Source organism: Phoca vitulina, unplaced genomic scaffold, assembly GCF_004348235.1.
Source record: "Phoca vitulina isolate PV1807 unplaced genomic scaffold, GSC_HSeal_1.0 scaffold12, whole genome shotgun sequence".
NCBI lineage: Eukaryota > Metazoa > Chordata > Mammalia > Carnivora > Phocidae > Phoca > Phoca vitulina.
The window spans coordinates 23,735,260-23,757,099 of NW_022589715.1; the positions used below are offsets into that span (position 1 = coordinate 23,735,260).

General features: G+C 55.0%; 1 protein-coding gene across 3 annotated transcripts in view; it reads left to right on the forward strand.

Annotated features, from left to right (window-relative positions):
* Window positions 1-1,190: 1,190 nt before the first annotated feature.
* Window positions 1,191-21,840, forward strand: part of RAB11FIP5 (RAB11 family interacting protein 5) — a 36,569-nt gene continuing 15,919 nt past the window's right edge. For all 3 annotated transcript variants that reach the window (XM_032410700.1, XM_032410701.1, XM_032410702.1), the window contains exons 1-2: window positions 1,191-1,785; window positions 21,355-21,791. In XM_032410700.1, the coding sequence (XP_032266591.1) occupies window positions 1,355-1,785; window positions 21,355-21,791 (868 nt within the window). In that variant the 5' untranslated portion in view covers window positions 1,191-1,354. The remainder of the gene's footprint in view (window positions 1,786-21,354; window positions 21,792-21,840) is intronic.

Sequence of the window (21,840 nt, forward strand, 5' to 3'; positions counted from 1 at the left end):
TCAGTCGTTAAGCGTCTGCCTTCGGCTCAGGTCATGATCCCAGGGTCTTGGGATCGAGCCCCGCATCGGGCTCCCTGCTCCGCAGGAAGCCTGCTTCTCCCTCTCCCACTCCCCCTGCTTGTGTTCCCTCTCTCGCTGTCTCTCTCTCTGTCAAATAAATAAAATCTTAAAAAAAAAAATCACACTCACCCAGAGGGTTGCTCTGAGGATAAAGTGAGGTAATGTATATAAAGTACATGGACCAGCACTGGCCGAAATTCAGCATCTATAATTACTAACCATTGCTATCATTATTAATAATAAACCAAGCGTTCAGTTAAGACACTGTGATTTGCAGAGAGGCACATAGTAGGCACTTAATGGGTGGAAGGGATTGTTTCAAACCCTCTCTCCTGAGCCCATAATTTCCGCCAACCGGTGACGCAGGAGCCCCAGCTTAAATGATGTGGTTACTTATTTATTCATCACCCGGCTCTCCACCGCAGTGTCCGCTGAGGGCGAGCCCAGCCCTCCGGCCTCCCGCGGCCGCGGTCTCGCCGCATCATTTGGAACTTGAAGCGCGCGGAGGTTGGAAGCGGCGGCAGCTCACCGGCTTCCAGCTCGCTGATGCGCGACTGTCACGTGCGGGAGGGGGAATCAGTTCTGGTTTCACGCAGCATCTTCCCGGGCAGGGGCGGACTGGAGGACCCGGAGCGCGGCTCGAGATGAGGGGGGCAGCGGGGTCCCGCCCCACACCCACTTGTCCGAGCCAAGGGGATGGCCATCCCAGGAGGGGCGGGCCGGGACAGTTTTAGGGCAGGGCTTTCGGAGCAGGGACATCTCGAAGAAAGATTTGGGATTGGCCAGGAGACGCGGAGCGGGCTTTTCATACCCGGCAGAGGGTGCCGAGCTCCCCGCAAGCGAGGTGGGGTTCCGTGGGCGCCCCCAGCCCGGGGCGGGGCCAACGCGGGAGCCCCGCCCACCCCTCTGCGGAGGCCGCACGCCCCACCCCTTGGTCCCCGTCGCCCTCTCCAACTGCAGGCGGGTGTGCGGAGGCCGGTGCCGGGGCGCGACAGCTAGCGCCCCCGCCGCACCGCCGCACTGCCGCACCGCCTCGCGGGTCTGGGTCGCGGGGCGGGGCGGGGCGGGGCGGGAGGCGGGGCGCTGACGTCGCGGCGCGGCCGGCGGCCGGGGAGGCGGGGAGGTGGCTGCCAGCTCGGCCCAGCCCAGCCCGCAGCTGCGGCTGCCGGGTGGCGGCGGCGGCGTGGCGCTCGGAGCCGGCTCCTGACCGCCCTCCGCCGCTGCCCGGCTCCTCTCACGGTACCCGTGTCTGTGCCCGCGTCTGCCGGCCTCATCCGCCGCCGCCTCCTCCGCCATGGCCCTGGTGCGGGGCGCCGAGCCCGCGGCGGGGCCCTCCCGCTGGCTACCCACGCACGTCCAGGTGACTGTGCTGCGAGCCCGCGGGCTGCGGGGCAAGAGCTCGGGAGCGGGCAGCACCAGCGACGCGTACACGGTGATCCAGGTGGGCCGCGAGAAGTACAGCACGTCGGTGGTGGAGAAGACGCCGGGCTGCCCGGAGTGGCGCGAGGAGTGCTCTTTCGAGCTGCCGCCCGGTGCCCTGGACGGCCTGCTGCGGGCGCAGGAGGCCGATGCGGGCCCGGCTCCCTGGGCCGCGGGCTCCCCCGCCGCCTGCCAGCTGGTGCTCACCACCATGCACCGCTCGCTCATCGGCGTCGACAAGTTCCTGGGCCAGGCCACGGTGGCGCTGGACGAGGTCTTCGGCGCAGGCCGCGCCCAGCATACGCAGTGAGTGAGGGGCGCCGAGGGCGCGGAAACGGTTAAAGGAGAGCTCGCTGGGCGGGGCTGGCGGGGGAGCGGGACCCCGAACCTCTGGCCTGGGCGGTGCGCCCTTTGCCGCGAGCTCAAGGGCGTAAACCGACCAGTTGCTCTTTTGCATTTTGGGTCCCCTTCTGATCCCCTTCCTTGCGACAGTCTGTGTTTGGTTGCTGGCGTGTCCTTGCGAAGCCTAGGGGGAGGTATGATTGGTGGCCTAGCTTTAGGAGTAGATTGCCAAGTAAAGTTAGGAGTGGGATCCAGAGGCCTTTGGACTGTGGAAACCTCAAGAAGGAAAATTTTGGGGCCATTCTTAGGGCCTCCGGGCCTGTCTCCCTTTCCTGGAAGGGGAGGGGCACTGCAGCCGCCTGCCCCAAGCCGGGCCCGCGGGGAGTGGGGGAAGGAAGGTGCAGTGTTCTGCTTGAGGGCGAGATTGACCGGAGATGCCCCACCAAATCTGGAGACTGCAGAGGGCATCTGCTTTTTGCCTGGTATTTGGATGCCCTCTGCCACCTAGAGACAGACGCCTCTGGAACCCTGCCCCTCTGTGTCCCTGTTCTGAAAGCAGGAGAGCCTCCTAACTAAAGGAAGGAAACCCTTCAGTCAGCCTTCAAGTGTCCTGCCTGTCCTGCTTGAGGTGAAGGCAGCGTCATGGTTAATGCACAGCAGGAGATAATCTCCCAGCCACTTCCACCTAGAAGGGCCTGTGCGTTTTTTAATCATTTATCTTGGCAGTGTTTAACCTTCCCGGTGTTCAGATCAAGGCTTCAGACTTGGAGCCCCATTTCCTGTTTGGACTTGGGCAGGATCTGAAAGCCAGTCCCCAGGGCTGACCACCTGCTGTAGATCATTTAAAGGGTTAACTGGGGTGACACCTCCCCTGGACCCAGTGGGAGGGTAAGGGGATGGGGGCAGGGGCGTGTCCTAGGTGGGGACAGGTGCTGGAAAGGTTTGCCTATGTGGAATGGCATCTGAGTAAATCTAGGAAGGCTTGTTGGAGGAGAAGGATGAGTCTGGTGCAGACCCATAAGAGAGAAGGATTTGGTTAGAAAGGATCTGACCTTGAACATTTTTCAAAACATGTGTAGAAAAGGGCGTTGGTGGCTCTGCGGCCTGGAGTGGGAAGCTGGTTGGCATAGGGCAGGTTCCAGGCAGGGCTGTGACCTGGCTCCATCTCCCCGCCCTGGCCTTTTCCTCTCCTTTTCTCCTGACTTGCTGTTTGGTTGCTGGGTGTGGAATCATGTGGTATAGTTTGGCCCTTGTTTTGTTTTTTTTCCTCTCCCCTTTTCTGTCCTCTTCTTCCTTTCTGGCTGAGGGAAGCCAAGGGACTGGGGGTGGGGCAGAAAGCTCTCCTCTGGGTCTCTTAGCCCTTTCTTTTCCCAAAGCGGCTCCTGTCCCCAAATTCATTCCACCCCTTTCCTTCCTAGTCCTTCAGTCTCCACCACTCAGCTAATCTGACCAGACTGGTAGATGACACCCCTGGTGGCTGAGGGACTGGGAAGACAGAAAGTCTCTAGGCTTGTGGGGAAAGGCCTTTGTGAAGTCAGTGTCTTAGGGTGGGGGGAGCTTTGATTCTTTTTCAGTCTCTGCCCTTGCTTTCTTCTTGGCCTTTGGATCTTCCTTAGTTGAACTGTCAGTGCTTGTGGGCCCAGGTGGGCCTATTTTCAGCCAAGGACAGTCCCTCTTGGAGAATTTGACTTGCCACCCCTTGATCTGAAGGGGAGCCTTAATTTACTTTATAGAAGTCATCTTTCCCACCAGGATCTTTCTGCACCTACCCGCTGCTTTCCTCTGTTGCGTTGACCTGGGTAATTTATAGAACCTGGAGGGGGCAGGAGAGGAGAGGGGCACTCCTGGTGGGCAGAGGAAAAGTCCGTGAAATCTGCCTGATCTTCCAGGACCTCACAGTGTACCTACTGACAGAGGGTGGGGGCTGCCCCCACCTCCCACCTCTGATTTTAATGGCCACTCCTGGTGACATTTCCTGGGAGCACCCTGGCGTGAGCTACTAAGATAGTGAGTCTGCACATTCCCCAGTGGAGAGAGGGCAAGATGGAGAGGACCAGGGTGTACCCTCGTCAGCTTTGGATAATGGTGGAAAAGAACAGTATTCACTCTAACGCCAGGAGCCAGCTGTGGTGGTCTCTGGGAAGACAGATGGCAGCCCTATGTCACCAAGACAGAACCTGACTGGGGAAGGGCAGCCTCATGGTTACAAGGAGGGGGCTGTGGAGTTGCAAGAAATAGATTCCGGTCTCAAACTTGCCACCTTCTGGTGAGTCAAGTAAACTCTTGGTGCCTCAGTTTTCTCATCTGTCAAATGGGGCTAGTGTTACAAGATTGATGTAAGGCCTGAAATGAGAATGCAGTTAAAGCACCTTAGGCGTGGCTGCTGGTCACTGAATAGCAGTGATGGTGGAGGGAGGTTTTTGGTAACAGTGTCTGGTAGCTCTGGTCAGGAAGATGTCCCCTATCCTTGAAGAGCCTCTCATGTGATGGGGTTGGGCAGGGAGACTATGCAGAACTTAGAGCCTGAGTCTGGGAAAGCCCCAGTACCGTGGGTGGCAAAATACATACAGCAGTAGGAGAGCTCCTGACAAAATAGGCCGGCCCTTTGCAGGCCTCCATTCTCTTGGCTGCTAGAGGTTTGAGAGCTAGGGCTGGGCTTGGGAGGCCTCTCAGTGCTCAAGCCAGGCTTGGGTCAGCTTGCAGCCCTCCCCAGCAGCCTGGGCTGGAGCTGCCCCTGCCCTCTCGGGAAGGCAGGACCGCCCAGTGTCTCTGAAAGTGGAGATGGCTTTCATTCCCAGTTCTGTGACTTACTAGCAGGCAAGTTACTTAACCTGTTTCCTCCTTTCTACAAAGGCCACAATAATAATTATGGAATTATAAGATTAAATAAGACCGTGTCTGTAAAGGTCTTAGTATAGTTCCAGACCTAGAGCAAGCCTTCAAAGAGTGGGTGTTGTGGTTACTCTGAGGACCCTGCTTTGCGCGATGATGGTGGTGGGGTGGATGGTGCGAGACACTTCAACAGCCCCTGATACTCCTTTGTCAAGGGGTGCTCTTTGAGGTGAGGGATTTCATCAGAGGCTTCCAAATAACTGAAGAGGAAATTCTCAAAGCAAAATTTAACATAATACATGAGGAAACTCGTTATAACCGTCTCCCCTCAGTTAAGCCATACGTGGATCATCATGGGTCTGAAAATCCCAAGATGCTTCTCCACTATTTCCTTTCTGGTTTTTATCTCCAGTAGTACCCTTGGTGGGTACTTTGTGTGGAGGGGGTGCTATGTGTGGGTAAGAGAGTCCCTGCTATAAAGAACCCCCATCTTGGGCCCATCAGATTGATGGTTAGAGCCCTTGGGAAGCCTGAGTCTGGGCTTAATTTGGGTCGGGACTAGTTTGTCTTTTTCCATCCCGAAGAGTAAAGGCATTGGGCAGGCTGCTAACTGTGGCACCCTGAGAGGCTTTGTCGGCCCTGGTCAGACCTGTGCCATTGATTTTATGGAGGGCTTCCAGGAGGCCTGTGGCCCAGGACCACCGAGGTTTGAGACTATAGTCTTCTGCCTGACTCATCATGGTGGCCTGAGATCCCCTGGAGGGTGATGGGTTTGGGGGCACTCGGAGAGGCACCTGAGGGAAAATGGGGCCTGCTGGCTTAAGTTTGGGATGGTTTTTGAGGGTTTCCATTCATCTCTCAGCCTCCAGATAGCGTGTACATTCCTGTGCACGTGACCCGTCTCTCTACTGGTTTCCAGATGTGACTGCTCCTCAGGAAGCAGCTAAGGCCATAAGGGTCCTGGGTCCAACCCTCAGTTTCGGCTCCAGCTCCAACCCCAGACCTGTGGGGCTGCTGGGGAAGTCTGCTTTGGCTGTGTGTGTGTGGCGGGGGGGGGGGGGGGGAGGGTGTGGCCATATTTAAAAGTCAGTCATTAGGATGCAGGAGGCTGCAACTCCCTTAGTTATGAGGTAGTTTTTATTTGGGGTTGCTTGAGCAGCCGTGGCTGGGGGGGAGGGGAGGGGTAGGAAGTGACTCCTCCGTCAGACCGGGCGGCCCCTGGTTGGCACAGCAGCTTCGTCTTCCCTCTGCATCTTTCCCTGGGTGGGAACCCCATCTCTGCCCTAGTCTCCTCTGCCTGTAGCCAGCCAGGAATAGGCCTCCCTCAGCAGATCCTCCCCCCAGGCGACCCTGAGGGCTGTCCTCTCCTCTGACGGGGGCTGCCTGCTCCACTTGTTATTGCTGCTTCCCTGGTGCTGTGACGCTCTTGCCCATGCTAAATGACCAGTCTGGCCTTGTCCAGATGTTTCCCCTGCCCTTCCCACCCTGCACTGGGACAGATAATTAACACAATGACAGGAGCTGTCTGTGCTCTCTGGGAATCAGGATCTATTTTTTCCTTGTACGGGGCCAATCCTCTGCAAAATGGTATTGTCATGAAGAAGCTTTGCCCTTTTCCACAGCCAATTAAAAAAAAAAAAAAAAAAAAGTCCACACTGTGGGTCCTTTATACACCTGGCAGTCCTGCCAGGGAAAGAGTCTAATGGCTTTGCTCTTACTGAGCTGGCCAAGAACCCCTTAGGTTATTTCTTCCCTCAGGAAGGATGGCAGCCAGTGAGGGGAGCTGAGCGTGGCAGGTCGGGCTGAGGCCTGGCTGTGGGGCTCGGCCCGGGCCTCTCCCTAGTGAGCCGTAAGCAAGCAGGGACTCAAGCCGGGACTCCGCAAGAACGAGAGGAGCTGCCCAGGGGAGGGGCTTTGTCACAGGCCACCTCGACCTTCAGCTGCCCCGGGGGTGGGGGGGGGGGTGGGGGGGGGGGGGGGTAGCACAGCCCTTGCTCATGGAATTCTAATGTCAGAGCTAGCAGAGAACTTAGCCCTGGGAGGGGGACTGAGGCTGGAGAGGGGTGGGGCTCTGTGTGGTCTCTCTTAGGCCCTGGCAGCCCACAGAGCTGTAGGATTTAAGGTAAGGGAGAGATGGCATTTGGGGCCCTGTGTGCATCCCCGGGTTTCTGTGGAAGTGCCTGTGGGGTTTTAGAGAGAGGGACATTTCTGCTGGGATAGGGGAGAGGGCCTCGGGTCTTGTCTGTGGACCTGGAGGGGCAGTCTCATCCAAAGGCTTTTCTGGAGAGCCTGCGCAGAGGCCTACAGGGGCCACTGGGTGGGGTGGGGTGGGTTCAGAGGAGGGGAGGACGTGGATATCCCAGCCTGCATGCCTAGAAGGTGTGGCTTTGCTAGGAGGATGACCCCACATTTGGAGGAAGGGCTGTAGGCAAGTGCTGTATTTTCAGGCCTTGCCAGGGAGCGCTGGAGAGGCTCAGAACAGACAGAGCTACCGGGCTTAGCTGTGGTCAGGGGCGCCTCCTTGAGGAAGAGACATACACCACCCTGGCAGCATGTGGCACTCTGTCTTGGGGGGCTGTTATTGCCTCGTTAGCGAGGCATACCATCGATGAAGCCCTTTCTCTGTGCTGCCACTGTTCTAAGGACTTACCTTAGCTCACGGGAACCCCTTGAGGTGTAGGTACTGTTACTGGGTTTAACAGATGGAGAAACAAAGGCACAGAGAGGTGAAGTGACTTTTCTAAAGGCACACAGTAGAAGGCAGAGTCAGGATTTGGACCTAGCACCCAAGCTTCAGATTCAGTGCTCTTCACCACCACTCTGTGCTGCCCAACCTCAGTTTCCCCCCATATCTTCCATGAGCTAGCTCTGCATAGGACCAGGCCTTGGCTGCTGCCCTCCTAAGGGTTTTGCTGTCCTCCCCAGAGCCCATCTCTGTGGTTAGCCCCATGGCTCTGTAAGCATGGCCGGCTTCTCCTGTGAGAGCCCTTGGCTGACTGGGGTAAGTGTGTTTGAGCTGCAGCCCCGAATCCCGTTGTGTCTGTCTCCCGGGGCGGGGGGTGTTGCAGGGTACTTGGGGAAGGAGGGTATCAGTGCCACCAGAGTGTGTCTCAGGAGCTGGGGGGAGGCCTGGGAAGCTCTGCCTTGGCCCTGGGCACCCCCCCCGCTCCGGGGGAGATTTGCTCCCATTGGCTTGTGCAGTAGAGCAGTGCTTGGGAGCATCAGCAGATACAAGACTTCCTGACCTTTCTCAAGAATCACATGCTTGTTTTACTGTGACAGAATGCTCTGAGCCATCTAGGGCCTAACAGCGATGCCGTATTTGGTTGTGTTTTTTTTTCCTTTCAATATCTAGGAGGCAATTAGGAGGCAACCAGTGTGCCTAGGTCAGGGCTTTGGAGAAAACAAGAGAAAGAAATGTATAGCCCTTTCCCTAGAAGGGCAAAAATATGTTTGAGACAAGACTTATCCAGGAAGGGTAATTAACCTACAGAACAGCTTATACAAGTGTGAGAGAAGGAAAGGATAAGGAGAGAACTCAGCAGGGTTGGAGTGATCAGGGTGGGCATCCTGGGGGAAGCAGGTCCTGGATCGACAGCTGAAGCTGTGATGGAGACTGGGAGAGGTTCAGAGAGGGAGACTGCCTCCGGAAGGGGAAGTGAGTGTTTCGGGGCTGGGCCAGGAGAGGGAGTGGAGGGGAGCCAATCTTCCTTTCCCCTATGCCTCTCTCAGCAAAACAGCCTGACTTGAACTTTTTTTTTTTTTTTTGAGTAGTTCACCTGGTTCAACTTCTTAAGGTACAGAAGATATGCAACGAAAAATCTCCCTTGCCCTGACCTTGAGTCATCCAGCTCCTCTCTTCAGAGGGAACCAGTGTTGCCAGTTCTTGGGTATCCATCCAAAGTTGTTCTATGCATTTAACGTTGGTTTGCAGAAGTGCAGTGTTGTCTGCGCATAGGTTGTACCTCTGATCAGCTTGACTTTCCCACACAGGAAGTTTGTTTATTGTTTGTCTCCGCCTGTTGTGTGTCTAAACCGAGACCCTGGCTGGGGGGCCAGGCACCACTTAGCTTTGTCCTCCGTGACCCAAGACTCTTGTTTTGGGTGAATGTGGGTTTCGGAGCAAACTGGGGAGGGGGTGCGATTAAGTAGAATTTCTTCCTACTCCCCACCCCCCATCTGACCAAGACCACCTGGGAGAGGTCATCTTGCTGGTTCTTTCCTTCTCCCTGGGCAGGGTCATCACTGGTTGGTCCTGGGCTCCTGTGCTCCCGTGGGGCTGATGACAGCTTATAAAAGGCCCTTGATAGACAGTGAACCCAAATCTGTATGTGTGGTTCGGCCTATTTTTCAGAGTGCTTTCCTGGCATCACCTCATTTCATTCTTCCCTGAGGGCAGACAAGGTGACCCCCATTTTTTACAGATGTGGAGACTGGGGTCTCAGGAGGTGAAATGACTTGTCCAAGATCACATGACTTATGTGACCAGCTCCTGCAGCCAGATTTCTGACTCCCAAGCGCCGTGCTTTTTCCCCTACTTCGTGCTTTTGGCTGTTACATATTTTCTGCTGCTATCAGGGTGGTTAGACTTGTCTCTAGGCATTTTAATAGCTTTATCTCTGCCAAGTGAGTATGGTCACCGGCCAGTCTGGGGCCAGCTGACAGTGACAGGCCTTCGGAGCCCACAGCAGGAGGGGGCAGGAGGGGGGCAGGAGGATTGGCTGAGGTGTTTGTGCCTAGGAGGGAGGGAAGCTGGACCTGGCTGGGTTCTGAGGTGAGTTGAGCAAGCCATGCTCACAGAGGCTGGGGTGGCTCATGAAGTGCTGGTTCTGGGCTCCGAGGATGCTCGAGTAGGTGATAAGAGGCATCTCCTGGCCTGATAAGAGGCAATATCCTGCCCGAGGACTGGGTCTGGCTTGCAGTTTTGCTGTAGATACCAAATCAAAGGGTGGGTTTGATTGTGTGTGTGGGGAACCAGAAGAAGATCGGCCTGAGGCCCCGCAGGCCTCCTGTCTGATAGCGCACTAGGAGGAAGGCTTAGGTGGGGGATTTGGAGAGGAGTGAAGGTGTCTGATGGAGGAGACTCTGGGGAGGGCGTTTTCCAGCTGTCCCCCCTGATCCCTGAGTACTCACAGTCTTCGTTGTCACTTCTCCCTGCCCCTCACTGGCTTGTCTTATCGCCCCACTTTTCCAGGGGTGAAATGGCGGCTTTAAACCCTCTTAGTAAGTCAGATCCATGAACTAGAACCTGGGTCTCTTGTCTTCCCGCTATGCCCTTAAAATAATTTTTTTTCAACTTATTTTTGGGACTAGCTGAGCCCTTGCCAATGCCATCTCCTTTATCCAGCAGGTATTGGAAGGTGTTCCATATATCAGGCCCTGCCCCTGGGTTTGGGGGAGAAAAGGTGAGTGGCAGTCCCTGCTGTCGCTAAGGAGGGAGAGTGCAGGGCCGAGGTCGCTGCCGGAGGAAAGGGGCCCCTCCCACCTTCCCCATTGCTCCTGTCCTAGTTTAGGATTCTTTTTTTTTTTTTTTTTTTTTTTTAATTCCTGTTCTGGATTGTTATCATAACTGCTGCTGCCTTTTTATAAACCAGAATGCCAGTTTATTAATTTATGATGAGAAAATATTATACCTGCAGAGGTGTAAGGAATTGTTCAGGTCAGCCCAGCCAGGGGACCTGCCCTGGCTTGTGTCGGCTCATGCCTGTCACCCCTGCCTTACCTTGATGCTGTCCCTCTCCCTGCTGTCCCACGCTCTTCCTGCAGCACAGTGTCCATCAGGCCCTGTCCTTGTTTGTACCCTGTAGCGCTCTTCGGGGCCCAGAATAGTGTTTGAGGCCCTCTCCTACTTGCCCCAGGGCACCTTTCTGCCTGACTTTCCTTGTCAGCCCTGGCATCTGCATATTTTATTCCTTCCACCTGGAATGTCTTCCTAACCCAACTCCTTGCCTCTTCGCTCCCCATTGCTCAAGGCCCAGTATCAATGCCATGTCCTTCACGACCCCTTCCGAAATCATCTTACTACTTTAATTCGCTTATGCAGTTTGTGCATTTTTGCGGTGTCAGTTGCTTTCCTTGATTTGTGTGGCTATCTTATTTCCCCACCAAGATGCGAGCTTCTCAAGGACTCTCCCTTCTTATTCCTGGCACATACTTGGGAAATGTTTTGAGTGGAGGCCTAGTCGAGGCCTCCCATGGTTGGGTGGATTTCATGGGCGAGAGCCCTGTGCCTCTAAGAGGGATGGTGTTGGCATTGAGCTCCAGGCCCTGTGCTGGGGTGTGGCAATGAGTGGGCAGGACTGAACTCACCAGTCAGCACAAGGCTCAGAGACCAGGGCTCAGTCCTAGGACAAGGAGAAAAAGCCTGTGTCCTGGCCCAAGGCTACCCCCCGACCTCTGGGGTCTAATGGAAACTGCGCTGTTAGTCCCAAGTGGGACCAGAAGGAGAGTGTCAATGAGTCAGTGCTCCCTAACATAACCATAATGTCCTTATCACACACAAAATCAACAGTTCCTTAATAATCCTCTAGTGTCCAGTCCACATGCGATTTCCCCTGATACCAGAACTCTCTCTTCATAGGTGGTTTGTTGAGGCAGCATCCGGACAGGGTGCCCATTCTGTGCCTGGTTAGGCCTCCCAGGATGACAGTCTTTGTCTCAGACCCCTACCCCCTGGATGGAGGAGCTGGGTCACTTGTCCTTGAGGCTGTCTGACACTGTGGCCCAGGCTGAAGAGCTCCTTCTGCTGCTCCTCATCCGGGTTCTCCAGCCCCTGACCACTAGTTGCTGGGTCTGCAAGGCCGGGTCCCCACACCCCGCCTGCAGGCAAGATTCCTTCCGTGTGGGGCAGGGCGGGGGAAGCCGCTCCAGGGCCTCGCTGTCAGTGTCTCTGTCAGTGAGGCCAGGTGGAGCAGCGGGTCCTGTTGCCCCAACGCCGCCATTATGAAATTCGCCATCACCGTGGTTTTAGCATTCACGGATGAGCGCCGCCGTGGTCCCCAGTTCTGCCTTTTCCTCCGTATCTCTCAGGAACCTGGCAGGAGGAAGAGCTTTCCCTCTCAACTCTTTGGTCACTCTGTGTAGGAATGGGCAGGATGGTGCCGTTCACTGAGGAATACCAGGAATGGCAGTTCTTTGCCATTAGTTTTCCATTAGTGATGACTTTCAAATTAAAAATCCACCCTGCCCCATGATGGTGTGCCTGATACTAGTTCTTTACACTGGAGGAGTTTCCTGCCAGAGCAGAGATCTCAGGGCCTCATGAGCCCGGGGACGGTGGGAAAAGGTAACTCGTCCTTGGGGCAGCAGGTATCTTGAGGGCAAATGATATGCTCTGTACAACGTCGCTTGAAATGGCTGATGGCTGGCCTGGAGTAGGAATACAGGGGCAGATAATGTGAAGGATAGATATTTTGGTGTTTCCTCCTGCAGTTTTCCCCAACATCTACTTTTAGGGTTGCATATCCTCTCCACTCCAGAGCCCCGCAGCCCCCCGTTTGTACTAACTCTCCAGATGGGGAGAGTGAGGCCAGGAAGGGAGAACTGGATCAATATATCTTTCTCTCCTTTGTGCTGGCTCCTCACTTTGCCTTCTGGAAAATTCTCCAGCCAGTACATCAGTCAGGCCTCTTAGCTTCATTTGCCTCGGGGGTTGGGGTCTGATGCCAGCAACTGTCAGCTTTGCAAGACCCCCCTCATCGCCAGCCTGTCAGTAGCCTGAGGTGAGACCTGTCTCTGGAGAGGCCCGGGTGGCATCCGTAGCCATCAGGGAGAAACTGCACCCCTGCTGGGTTATAGCTGTAGCAGGTGAGGATCAGGTGAGGAGCCACCCCCGGGATGTGAGAGATTGGGGTTTTGGGGTATGAGCAAAACACACTGCCTGCTCCCTAGCTAGCAGGTGCACTTGGCTGTTTTTGTTTTTCTGGAGTCACCTTCACTGGCATGCAGGGTATCTGAGGGTTAGGCTGAGCACTGTAGCGTGACGCTGGCGAGACTCAGGGCCTTGAGCCAGCTTCTGGCCCCTGGCCTGGCCCTCCCATGCCCCTGGGTAGGAAGTGGGGAGCGGTGCCTCTCCTCTGCTTTGAAATCTCAGCCTGGGTGCCATGTGGTGGGGCAGGAGGAGGAGACCTGCCTTTGTGCTGCCTTTGTTCCCTCCCTACTCTAGAGCAGATATTCTTAGCCCTTTTTGTGCCATGGGCCTCTTTGGTCTCTGGTTGAAGCCTGTAGGCCCCTTCTCGGAAGAAGATCTTCAGATGTGTAGGATTACAAAGTACACCAATGGTATTGAAGTTCATTTATCAATATATGAAAACATTTGCTACAGTAACATGTCCTTTATCCCTGTACTAAGTGATGCAGTCTGGTGGTTGTCTAATAACGTTAAAGTTCAGAGTACTGCTGAGTAGAAACCATATTCTGTGACTTCTGCCACAGCTGTAATAGGATATGAAGCCGTCTGGATTCTCTTAGTGACACACTTACAGGTACTTCTGCCGTACTGTCACTGTTGCAGAAACTCATAATTGGCCGAAATTCTAAATTTCAGTTAGAGGTTAGGAGAAATAAAGATGTAACTTGTCTTCCATCTAACACATACTCCTGCCCTAGAGAAATAAAGGGGTGACTTTGGATTCCTTGGTTGGGCAGGGACATGGGGTTTCTTGCCTGTGTGTGTGTGTGTGTGTGTGTGTGTTGTACTTGCAGAGAGGGGCAGTCTAGTGCACTGATGAAGGTCAGGGGCTCTGGAGTCAGGGAGCTTGAGTTCACATCCTGGCTTTCCTGCTTATTGATAAGTGTGTGACTTAACCCAGCCAACTTCTCTGTGCCCCCGTGTCTGCATGAGCAAAAATATGTGAGCTGACACTCGTGTGGCATTTTTCGTGTGCCGGGCCCCATTCTCTGAGTGCAACACAGCCCACTTCGTCCTCATAGTGGTCCTGTGAGGAGAGTGGACACGTGTGACACCCCCCCCATTATAGATAGGGGCGGAAACAGAGGTACAGAGAGGTTAAGTGACCTGCCCAAGGTCATACAGGTGGTGGGGCTGGGGCTTAAACCAGGCAGCCTGGCTCCAGAGTCCATGCTGTAGCCACCCTCAAGGTCTGCCTCCCACACCCCCCTCACAGGGTTGTTACGAGGACTAGTAAGATACCCGGTGTGGTGAGTGCTTCATATAGTGCCCAGCATATAATAAGCGATAAAGGAGAGATGTAGCTGTTAATGGTGATGAGATTCGGGGGCGCCTGGGTGGCTCCATTGGTTAAGCATCTGCCTTCGGCTCAGGTCATGATCCCAGGGTTCTGGGATCGAGCCCCGCATCGGGCTCCCTGGTCAGCAGGAGCCTGCTTCTCCCTCCCCACCCGCCCCCCCCCCCCCCGTTGTGTGCGCGTGCACATGCACGCGCACTCTCGCTGTCAAATAAATAAATAAAATCTTAAAAAAAAAAAAAGAGTCGTGTCCTAGTGATGGGCTAGAGTGGGGTCAACACCCAACCTCCTTTCATCTACCTCCATTCACCAGGCTGGGCACTTCCCATATCTGGCCGGGTGCCTACTCTCTCAGGGAAGTGAATGAGACTCTTCACTCAGAGATGGGAGATGAGGCTGTCAGGATTAAAGAAGGCCCCCTTTTGGAACTGTCCCCTTTAAGCCTGACACTTGGGGCTCCTGCCCTCAGAGGGCTCCTGTTGGGGGTGGTAAGCTGGGAGCACCCTCTTTGCTTTTTGGGAGCTCCTGGTCTCATGGGTGAGACCCATGGGTTTGTAATGAGAGAAACGTTACACAGTTGTTGAGTTGTGAACAGGCATGGACAAATTCCTGGGTCAATTTCTAGATTAGTTTGTTAGCTCATTGAACAAATGTTTGAGGGTCTGCTGTTTTAAGTGCTGGGGATGCAGAGACGAGCAGAATACAGGTGCTGCCTGTACGGCAGGGGAAGGCAGACGGCACAGAGCCATGAATAGTCAGTCGTACATCGTGGTCCTGTGTGGGACGTGTGCGCACACACACGCACAATGTCAAGTAGTGTTAAGTACGCTGAAGAAACAAAATAAGGCAAGGAACACTGGCAGCGGAGGCACTCAGGAAAGACTGAGGAGGTTCAGATGAACTGACGCCTGAGGGGAGTGAGTGAGTGAGATCCGGGCCTGTGTCTCAGGCAGAGGGAGAAGCTATGCGGTGGCTTTGGGGTGGAAACAAGCCTGACAGGTTCAGGGACATCAAGAAGTGGGATGAGTGACTCAGAGTCAGAGGAGCCAGGACTCAAAAGATGGGACCTTTCCACCATTCTGAGGAGCAGGGTGTGATGTTCCTGTTTGCTGGTGGAGCAGGGAAGCAGGGGATTGTCACGTCCATCAGGGAGATGGTGGTGGACTGGACTGTAGGGGGACAGGGGTGAAAGGGGGAGAATTCCGGATAAAATTTGCACGTAAAGCCAACAGAGTTCACAGTTTAGATGCAGGGTGTGAGGGGAAAAAGACAAAGATGGTTCCTGGGTTTGGGGACTGAAACAAATGATGTGTGGGGGCTCAGAAGGGGCGCCATTATTTGGACATAGGCTGAATTTGGGACTGGTAAAAATTGGGGATGAGTCAGGTGTGCCCCGGCCTGTGTGTCACGGCCCCTACTGCCCCTGGTCTCTGATGGGAGCCACTCTGGTTCTGGCATATGTGAGTTTGACGTCGGCCCTAGGTCAGTTACGGTGTGTGGCAACTGTTAGCCCAGCTGCGGTGTTCCCTGAGAGACAGGTGGAGGCGGTGGGCGGAGGAGTAACTCAGGCCGGAATCTTGGTAACAGGTGGGTCACCTAGCCCCCCACCCCTTCCATCCCGCCTTTGTCCTCTGCCCCCAGGGTATAGGGGGTTGTCTAGCAGGGGAAGAGGCTAAGGGCTGAGTCCTAAGTCCAAGCTGGGCCTGCTGAACTTTTGTCAGCCGCCTTGGGAGCTTGGGGGAGGTTTGGCTGATGAGCAGGTGGCCATTAAGGCTTCTCCATGGTTCTGCGCCCCCAGGAATTCTGGACTCTGATTGCCACTGGGGGAGGCTGGGCTGCCCTCAGACAAGGTTTTAATGGCCTGGGAACAGGACAAAACCCCAAGGTTCCCTCAGTGACCTTTCAGGGCTGCATCCTCCTGGGATTCTGTCAGCATCTGTGGTGTACATCTAGGCCTTTTCCAGCCTCCGTCCCCTCAGGGTGTCCAGAGGCCTGAGTGTTTGCATTCAGCCATATGAGAAATGCTACATCTTTTTTTTTTTTTTTTTAATTTTATTTATTTGTCAGAGAGAGAGAGAGGGAACACAAGCAGGGGGAGTGGCCGGCAGAGGGAGAAGCAGACTCCCAGCTGAGCAGGGAGCCAGATGCGGGACTAGATCCCAGGACCCTGGGATCATGACCTGAGCCGAAGGCAGACACTTAACCGACTGAGCCACACAGGCATCACGAGAAATGCTACATCTTAAAGGTTAAGGGCATGGGCTGGGAGTTAGGCATCTTCATGTTCAGGTTCCAGCTCTGTTGCTTACTCCCTGGGTGACTTGGGTAAGTGACAAACCTCTGTAGGTTAGTTTCCTCAAGCACAGAATGGGGATAATGGGCCTGGCCTCCTGGACTGTGTGGATAGTAAAGGGGTATAGAGCCTGGGATGAGAGCGTGCCGGAAGGCTAGCTCTGCCTGTTCTCTAGCCCCATCACGTGTCTTCCCCTGCCCCCCCCCCCCAGCCACGTGTGGTCTGCAGCAGGGCAGGCATCCCCTGGAAGCTGGGTGGAAATGGAGCCTCTTAGATGCCCACGGCCGCAGATCTGCATTTTTAACCAGATCCAGTGACCCTTTTGCGCTTTGCAGTTTGGGAGACACTTCGGAAGAGCAGCCTCCAAAGCAGTGCATACCTCTTCAGGAGCAAGGGATTTTCTCTTACTCCTCCTTTCCTATTGGTGCCCCTCATGGCTTGACTGCCGACGCGCCTGGGACAAGTCCCATATAATAATCTTCTTTGTCAAACCCTTGTCTCCTGAGTGCGTGTTGCCTGGGCCTTGGAGCGTTCATGTGCCCCACCTACCATGACTCTCACACCATCTGAGAGTAAATGGGAAGTGTTGGCTGTGTGCTGACCGGCGGCCTCAAGAGGATGGTTTCCCACTGGATGGCTGAGGAAACAGAGGTTTAGGGAAGTAACCTGGTAAGTGATGGGGCCAGAGTGTGCACTCAGGATGCAGAGCCCAGCTCTTAGTCACCGTGCTTTGCTGCCATGAGCATCTGGATGGGAGCTCCAAGCAAGGAATGGGCAGAGCAAGAGGGAAGCGAGAGGGAGTGCAGGCAGGGAGTCACGGAGGTCTTGTAACATCCCAAGATTTCCTGCCATGCACTGTTCATTTACTTTGTAGCTCTGTACCCTGGGGGATACTCAGTAAGCATCTGCGGGGAACCCAGTCCAGCTAGGGAGACCCCGGGCACCCAGAGAATGACAGTCCCAGGTAGCCATGGAGCAGAGTGCAGCCAGGTCTGGTTGTAGAGTGAGTCTGGTTCAGAGTGCGTGTGCCTGGTCAGGAGGAGGGATTGGGCCGGGCCAGGATGGTGCAGCTGTGAGATCTTCTTAGGGGAAGTGGGACTTGGGCTGGGCCGTAGGACCCTGCAGTCACGTTCCCCGTGGGAGCCCCAGTTTGTGGGGATGGGATGCCCAGTGCCTGTTTGCTCTGGAATCTGCTGCATGTGGGGCTCTGTAAAGAGAAAGTCTCCATTGCTTCACAGAGGGATCATCAGCCCACGCCGGCCATGTCTGTGGCTTTCTAGCCTCCAGTGGACTCCAGTGTGCTACAGTGCCTGACAGGTCCCGGATCTCTTAGGGAGCCATCTAGATAGGCGGGAGGAAGCAGGAGCAAGGGGTCGAGGAGAGGGTTGTAGCCTTTGTCTGGGAGCTGGTGGTTGTGGGGCCTTGCTATCCCAGCCTGTGTGGGTCACACTCCTGGGAGAAGGCCTGCTCTGGTTGAGTCCTAGGGCACCCGAGGTGCCTAGCAGGGTCCAGTTCAGTCCTGCCCTCGACTGGTAGGGAGTTAGATAGGTGACAGCGGCTGGGGTCCAGATGCCATTCTAAGCCTAACTCTGCTTTAATAGGGGAGTCTCAGAAAATGGTAAGGAAAGTCTTTTCTCTTCACTCCGGCCTTCCTGAAAAGCAGGTCAGAGAGAGAGAGAGAGAGAGACAGGCAGACAGACCCAAATTCCCTGGGGAAGAGCAGGAGAAGCAGAGAAGCAGAGATGGCCTTATAGGGAAGAGGGTGGGGAAGGGCAGGGAGCAAGGATCCTCTGGGCAGAGGACCCGAGTGTCACCATGGGCTAATGATGCACCCTCCCTTCAGCTGAGGGGGTGGGAGGGAGAGGCCAGCAGCCTATTCTGTGGCTCAAGCAACTGAGGAGATAAGATAGGAGCAGGCGTTTTCTTTTGTCTCTTTTCCCTATTGTGACAGAAATGTATGCTCCTTATAAAAAATTCAAACTGGACAGAAATATTCTATGTAGGCAGTCATTGTTCCCTGCAGCTTCACCCTCCTCCCTCCCCGTCCCCCAGATAGCGACTGTTAATGCTGTGACGTGCGGAGTGAGCAGCTGGGACTGAGGGCCCCTGACCTTCATGCCCCAGCAAAGGATGTGTGTGCTTGCCCATTCCAGTTACCCAGAGCCTAGCGGGCTGGGGTGGAGTCCATACACTTCTCTTTTTCTCCACCTCCCAGGATCTTCCTGTGCTACATAGGGCCTAGTCTAGGTTTGGGGAAAGTGATTAGGGCTCAGCCTTTAAAGAGTTGAGTGTCAGGCCCAGGGTGGGCATTGGCTTGAGAAAGTAGGGGTGTGAGGATGTTGATGCAAGCTGGTTCATTTTTCTAGTAAATCTCCCCTCCTTCCTCCCGTTCCCCACCCCCCCATGTGACACATCCTCTCACCCATGCCTTCAATCTGTCTCCCTTAGCTCTCTCTCTTCTCCCTGCACTCCTCCCACCCTCCCCCCGCCCCTGCTTACTATGAGAGCACAGAGATGTGCACCCACACTTGGAGCACGGCCCTCCACCCTCCCTGGTTGTGCCGCAGCTGCCCAGTAGATGGTCTCTCAGGTCTAGGAGGGAAAACCAGCAGCCCTGGCTCACTCTGCTCGGGCCATGATGTGGCTCACCCAGGAGAGGCCAGGTGCATAGCCCATAATGGGCACACAAGGGTGCAGTCTTGATGGACGCTCCCAAATGGGTGCAACTGCATGTGCCCCTGGGAAGACTTTTTTTCATACAAAAGATCCCCCACTCCCAACCTGTTTATGCCTGGGAAGCTCAGGGAGCTGGTGCTGTGGGGTGGGGAGATCTCAGGGTTGGGCGGTGACCACCGTAGCACTGACTGAGGCATGTGGGGGGGTGTTGTAGCGTGTGTGTGTGGGGTGTGTGTGTGTGTGTGTGTATGGTATAGTGTGCAGTGCTGGGGGTGGTTGTGTGTGGGAGGGTGGGTAGTATGGGGTATATGTGGGTGCGGTGTGTGTATGTACTGAGGGACTTTGAGCCCTTCGGTGACCAATCTGACCATCTCCGCCAGGCCTTGTTCCACCTTCATTCTTTATTGGCTGGGTCTAGAATTCTAGGCCGGAAAACTTGTCCCTCGCAATTTTGAAGGCATGACTCCATAGGGTACCCAGTGTTGTGAGTGAGGATCCAATGTTATTCTAATTCCTGAACTTACAAACCTGTGCTCCCTGTTTGGAAGCTTTCGGGGTCTCCTTCTTCTGCCTGGTATTCTGGAACCTCACAGTGAGACCTGTTGGCTGGGTCTTTCTTTGTCCCTTGTGCTGCATGCATGTGGCCCTTCTGGGCTGGTGCTCATGTCCTTCAGGTCAGGAAAACTTTCTTGTATTATTTCTTGCCCAGTTTCTTCCTCCTGGTGCTCTCTGTTCCCTTCCCTCTCCCCTACCCCCTCTCCTTTTTTAAAATTAATAGAGGTTTTATTTATTTATTCATTTATTTATTTTTTAAAGAGTAGCTTTAGATTAACAGAAAAACAAATGGAAGGTACAGAGAGTTCACATATACTCCCTAGCTCTAGCCCTCCTCCTTTCTCCCCCACCCCGTCTTTTCTTCTTTTATTAACATCTCACATTAGTGTGGCACATTGGTTACAACTGATGAACCAATCCCAATGCATCATTATTAATTAGAGCCTATCGTTTATATTAGAGTTCACTCCTTGTGTTTTATATTCTGTGGGTACTGCCAAGTATATGATGGCATGTATTTACTGTTACAGTATCCTACAGAATAGTTTCATTGCCCTAAAAATCCCCTGTGAGTTGTTGATTTTCAGCCTTGCTCAGCTTTTTTCTTGTTTTGTGGATGGTAGAGAGGACTCCCAAGTCCCTCACACATGGAAGCAGACTCCTTTCTCTTTCTTGACTTTCCAGTTATTTGGTGATAGACCTCCTTGGACTGACCTCCTATCATCACCTCATCTTTGCCCTTCTACTTCCTGGGAGATTTCCTCCAACTTATCTGGAACACATCCTTTGAGTATTGTATTAAGCTCTAATGTGCAAGGGAGGTTACACACTCTGGGTGTTGGTGTGAGAAAGGGGACCAATTTTCAGTCACTTCTGGTTCAGTTTCTCTGCGGAATCTCTCTGCTCACATCTGTAGGAGATGGGGTGGGGTGTGGCCTGCTGAGTAGAATGGGAGGGGACCCAGGTGGGGGGTGTCCAGCTGCTCCACACAGATGCTGTGTGCTGCTGCTGCCCAGGAGTCTGGCCAGGCAGCAGAGGAAAGGAGAGCTCCGTGCACACCCCTCCCCTGGAGGGCGGGCTCCACCCACCCTGTGCAGTGCTCGTGTGTGTTAGGGGTCTCTCTGGGAGTGTGGAGTGGGAAGACCATGGCCTTTGGAGTGATGAAAACCGGCTCTCCGTCTCCTCTCTTCTTCCTGCCTGCCTGTTCTTGGATGAGTTACTTTACCTCTGAGCCTTGACCTCCTGCTGTATAAAATCAGGGTGGTGGCTCCGACGCCCCAGTCTTGTTGTGAGGTGTACATGGGAGTGAGCTGAGAACCCATGTAGTCCGTTGTGCCACACACGGGCTGCTCAGCGGATGCTAGCGCTCTTGCCCCCCCGTGGCTTTCTGGCTTGAGGCCCCTGTGTGCCGTTGTGTGCAGACCTGTTCCTGGTGGGGTCTGGATGAGTCAGGGACTGAGGTGTGTGTACGTGTGTGTCCTCGTGTTCCTGGCCCTGGGCCTCTGGATGAGCTGTTCTTTCCTGGGCTCGCTGGTGGCTCAGAGCAGAGCTTTGGCTGGGACGAGCCCAGGAGAAATGTGGGTAGGTCTGTGTGCCCCAGGGGCCTGGACGGTTAAGAGCCCCTCCCACACCCAGCCTCACCCCGTTGGGCCTCAGAGTTTCAGATGGAGTGGGGAGGGGCAGAGGGGAGGTCTGCGAGCTCCCAGAAAGGGGGATGGGAAGGTGGCATGAATGGTAACTGCTGCGCTGCCCGGTAGCACCGAGGGGACTCCCCTACTCAGGGTGTGGTTTTCATCCCAATGGACAAGTTGTAGATAGTTTCTGGGCTATGCCTGTGGCTCAGAGGGCTGGGCCTGTGTGTCAGGTCAGGGCAGGAGCCTGTGGGAGAGGCTGTGGGAGGTGCCCGGCACCAGGGGACGGCGGGGTCCCCGGGCCTGTGGCCGGAGCTCCACCCCACCCCCCTTCTTGCAGGTGGTACAAGCTGCACTCCAAGGCCGGCAAGAAGGAGAAGGAACGTGGGGAGATCCAAGTCACAATCCAGTTCACTCGCAACAACTTGAGTGCCAGCATGTTTGACCTGTCCATGAAGGACAAGCCGCGGTCCCCTTTCAGCAAGATCAAGGACAAGATGAAGGGCAAGAAGAAGTTTGAGCTGGAATCTGCCTCCGCCATCCTGCCAAGCAGCGCCCTGGAGGACCCCGAGCTGGGCAGCCTGGGCAAGATGGGCAAAGCCAAAGGCTTCTTCCTCCGCAACAAGCTGCGCAAGTCCTCCCTGACGCAGTCCAACACCTCACTGGGCTCGGACAGCACCCTGTCCTCGGCCAGTGGGAGCCTGGCCTACCAGGGCCCAGGCGCTGAGCTCCTGACCCGCTCGCCTAGCCGCAGCAGTTGGCTGTCCAGCGAAGGGGGTGAGTGAGTGAGGGCCCTGCCCCCCTGGGGGGCAGACAAGGGTTCGGG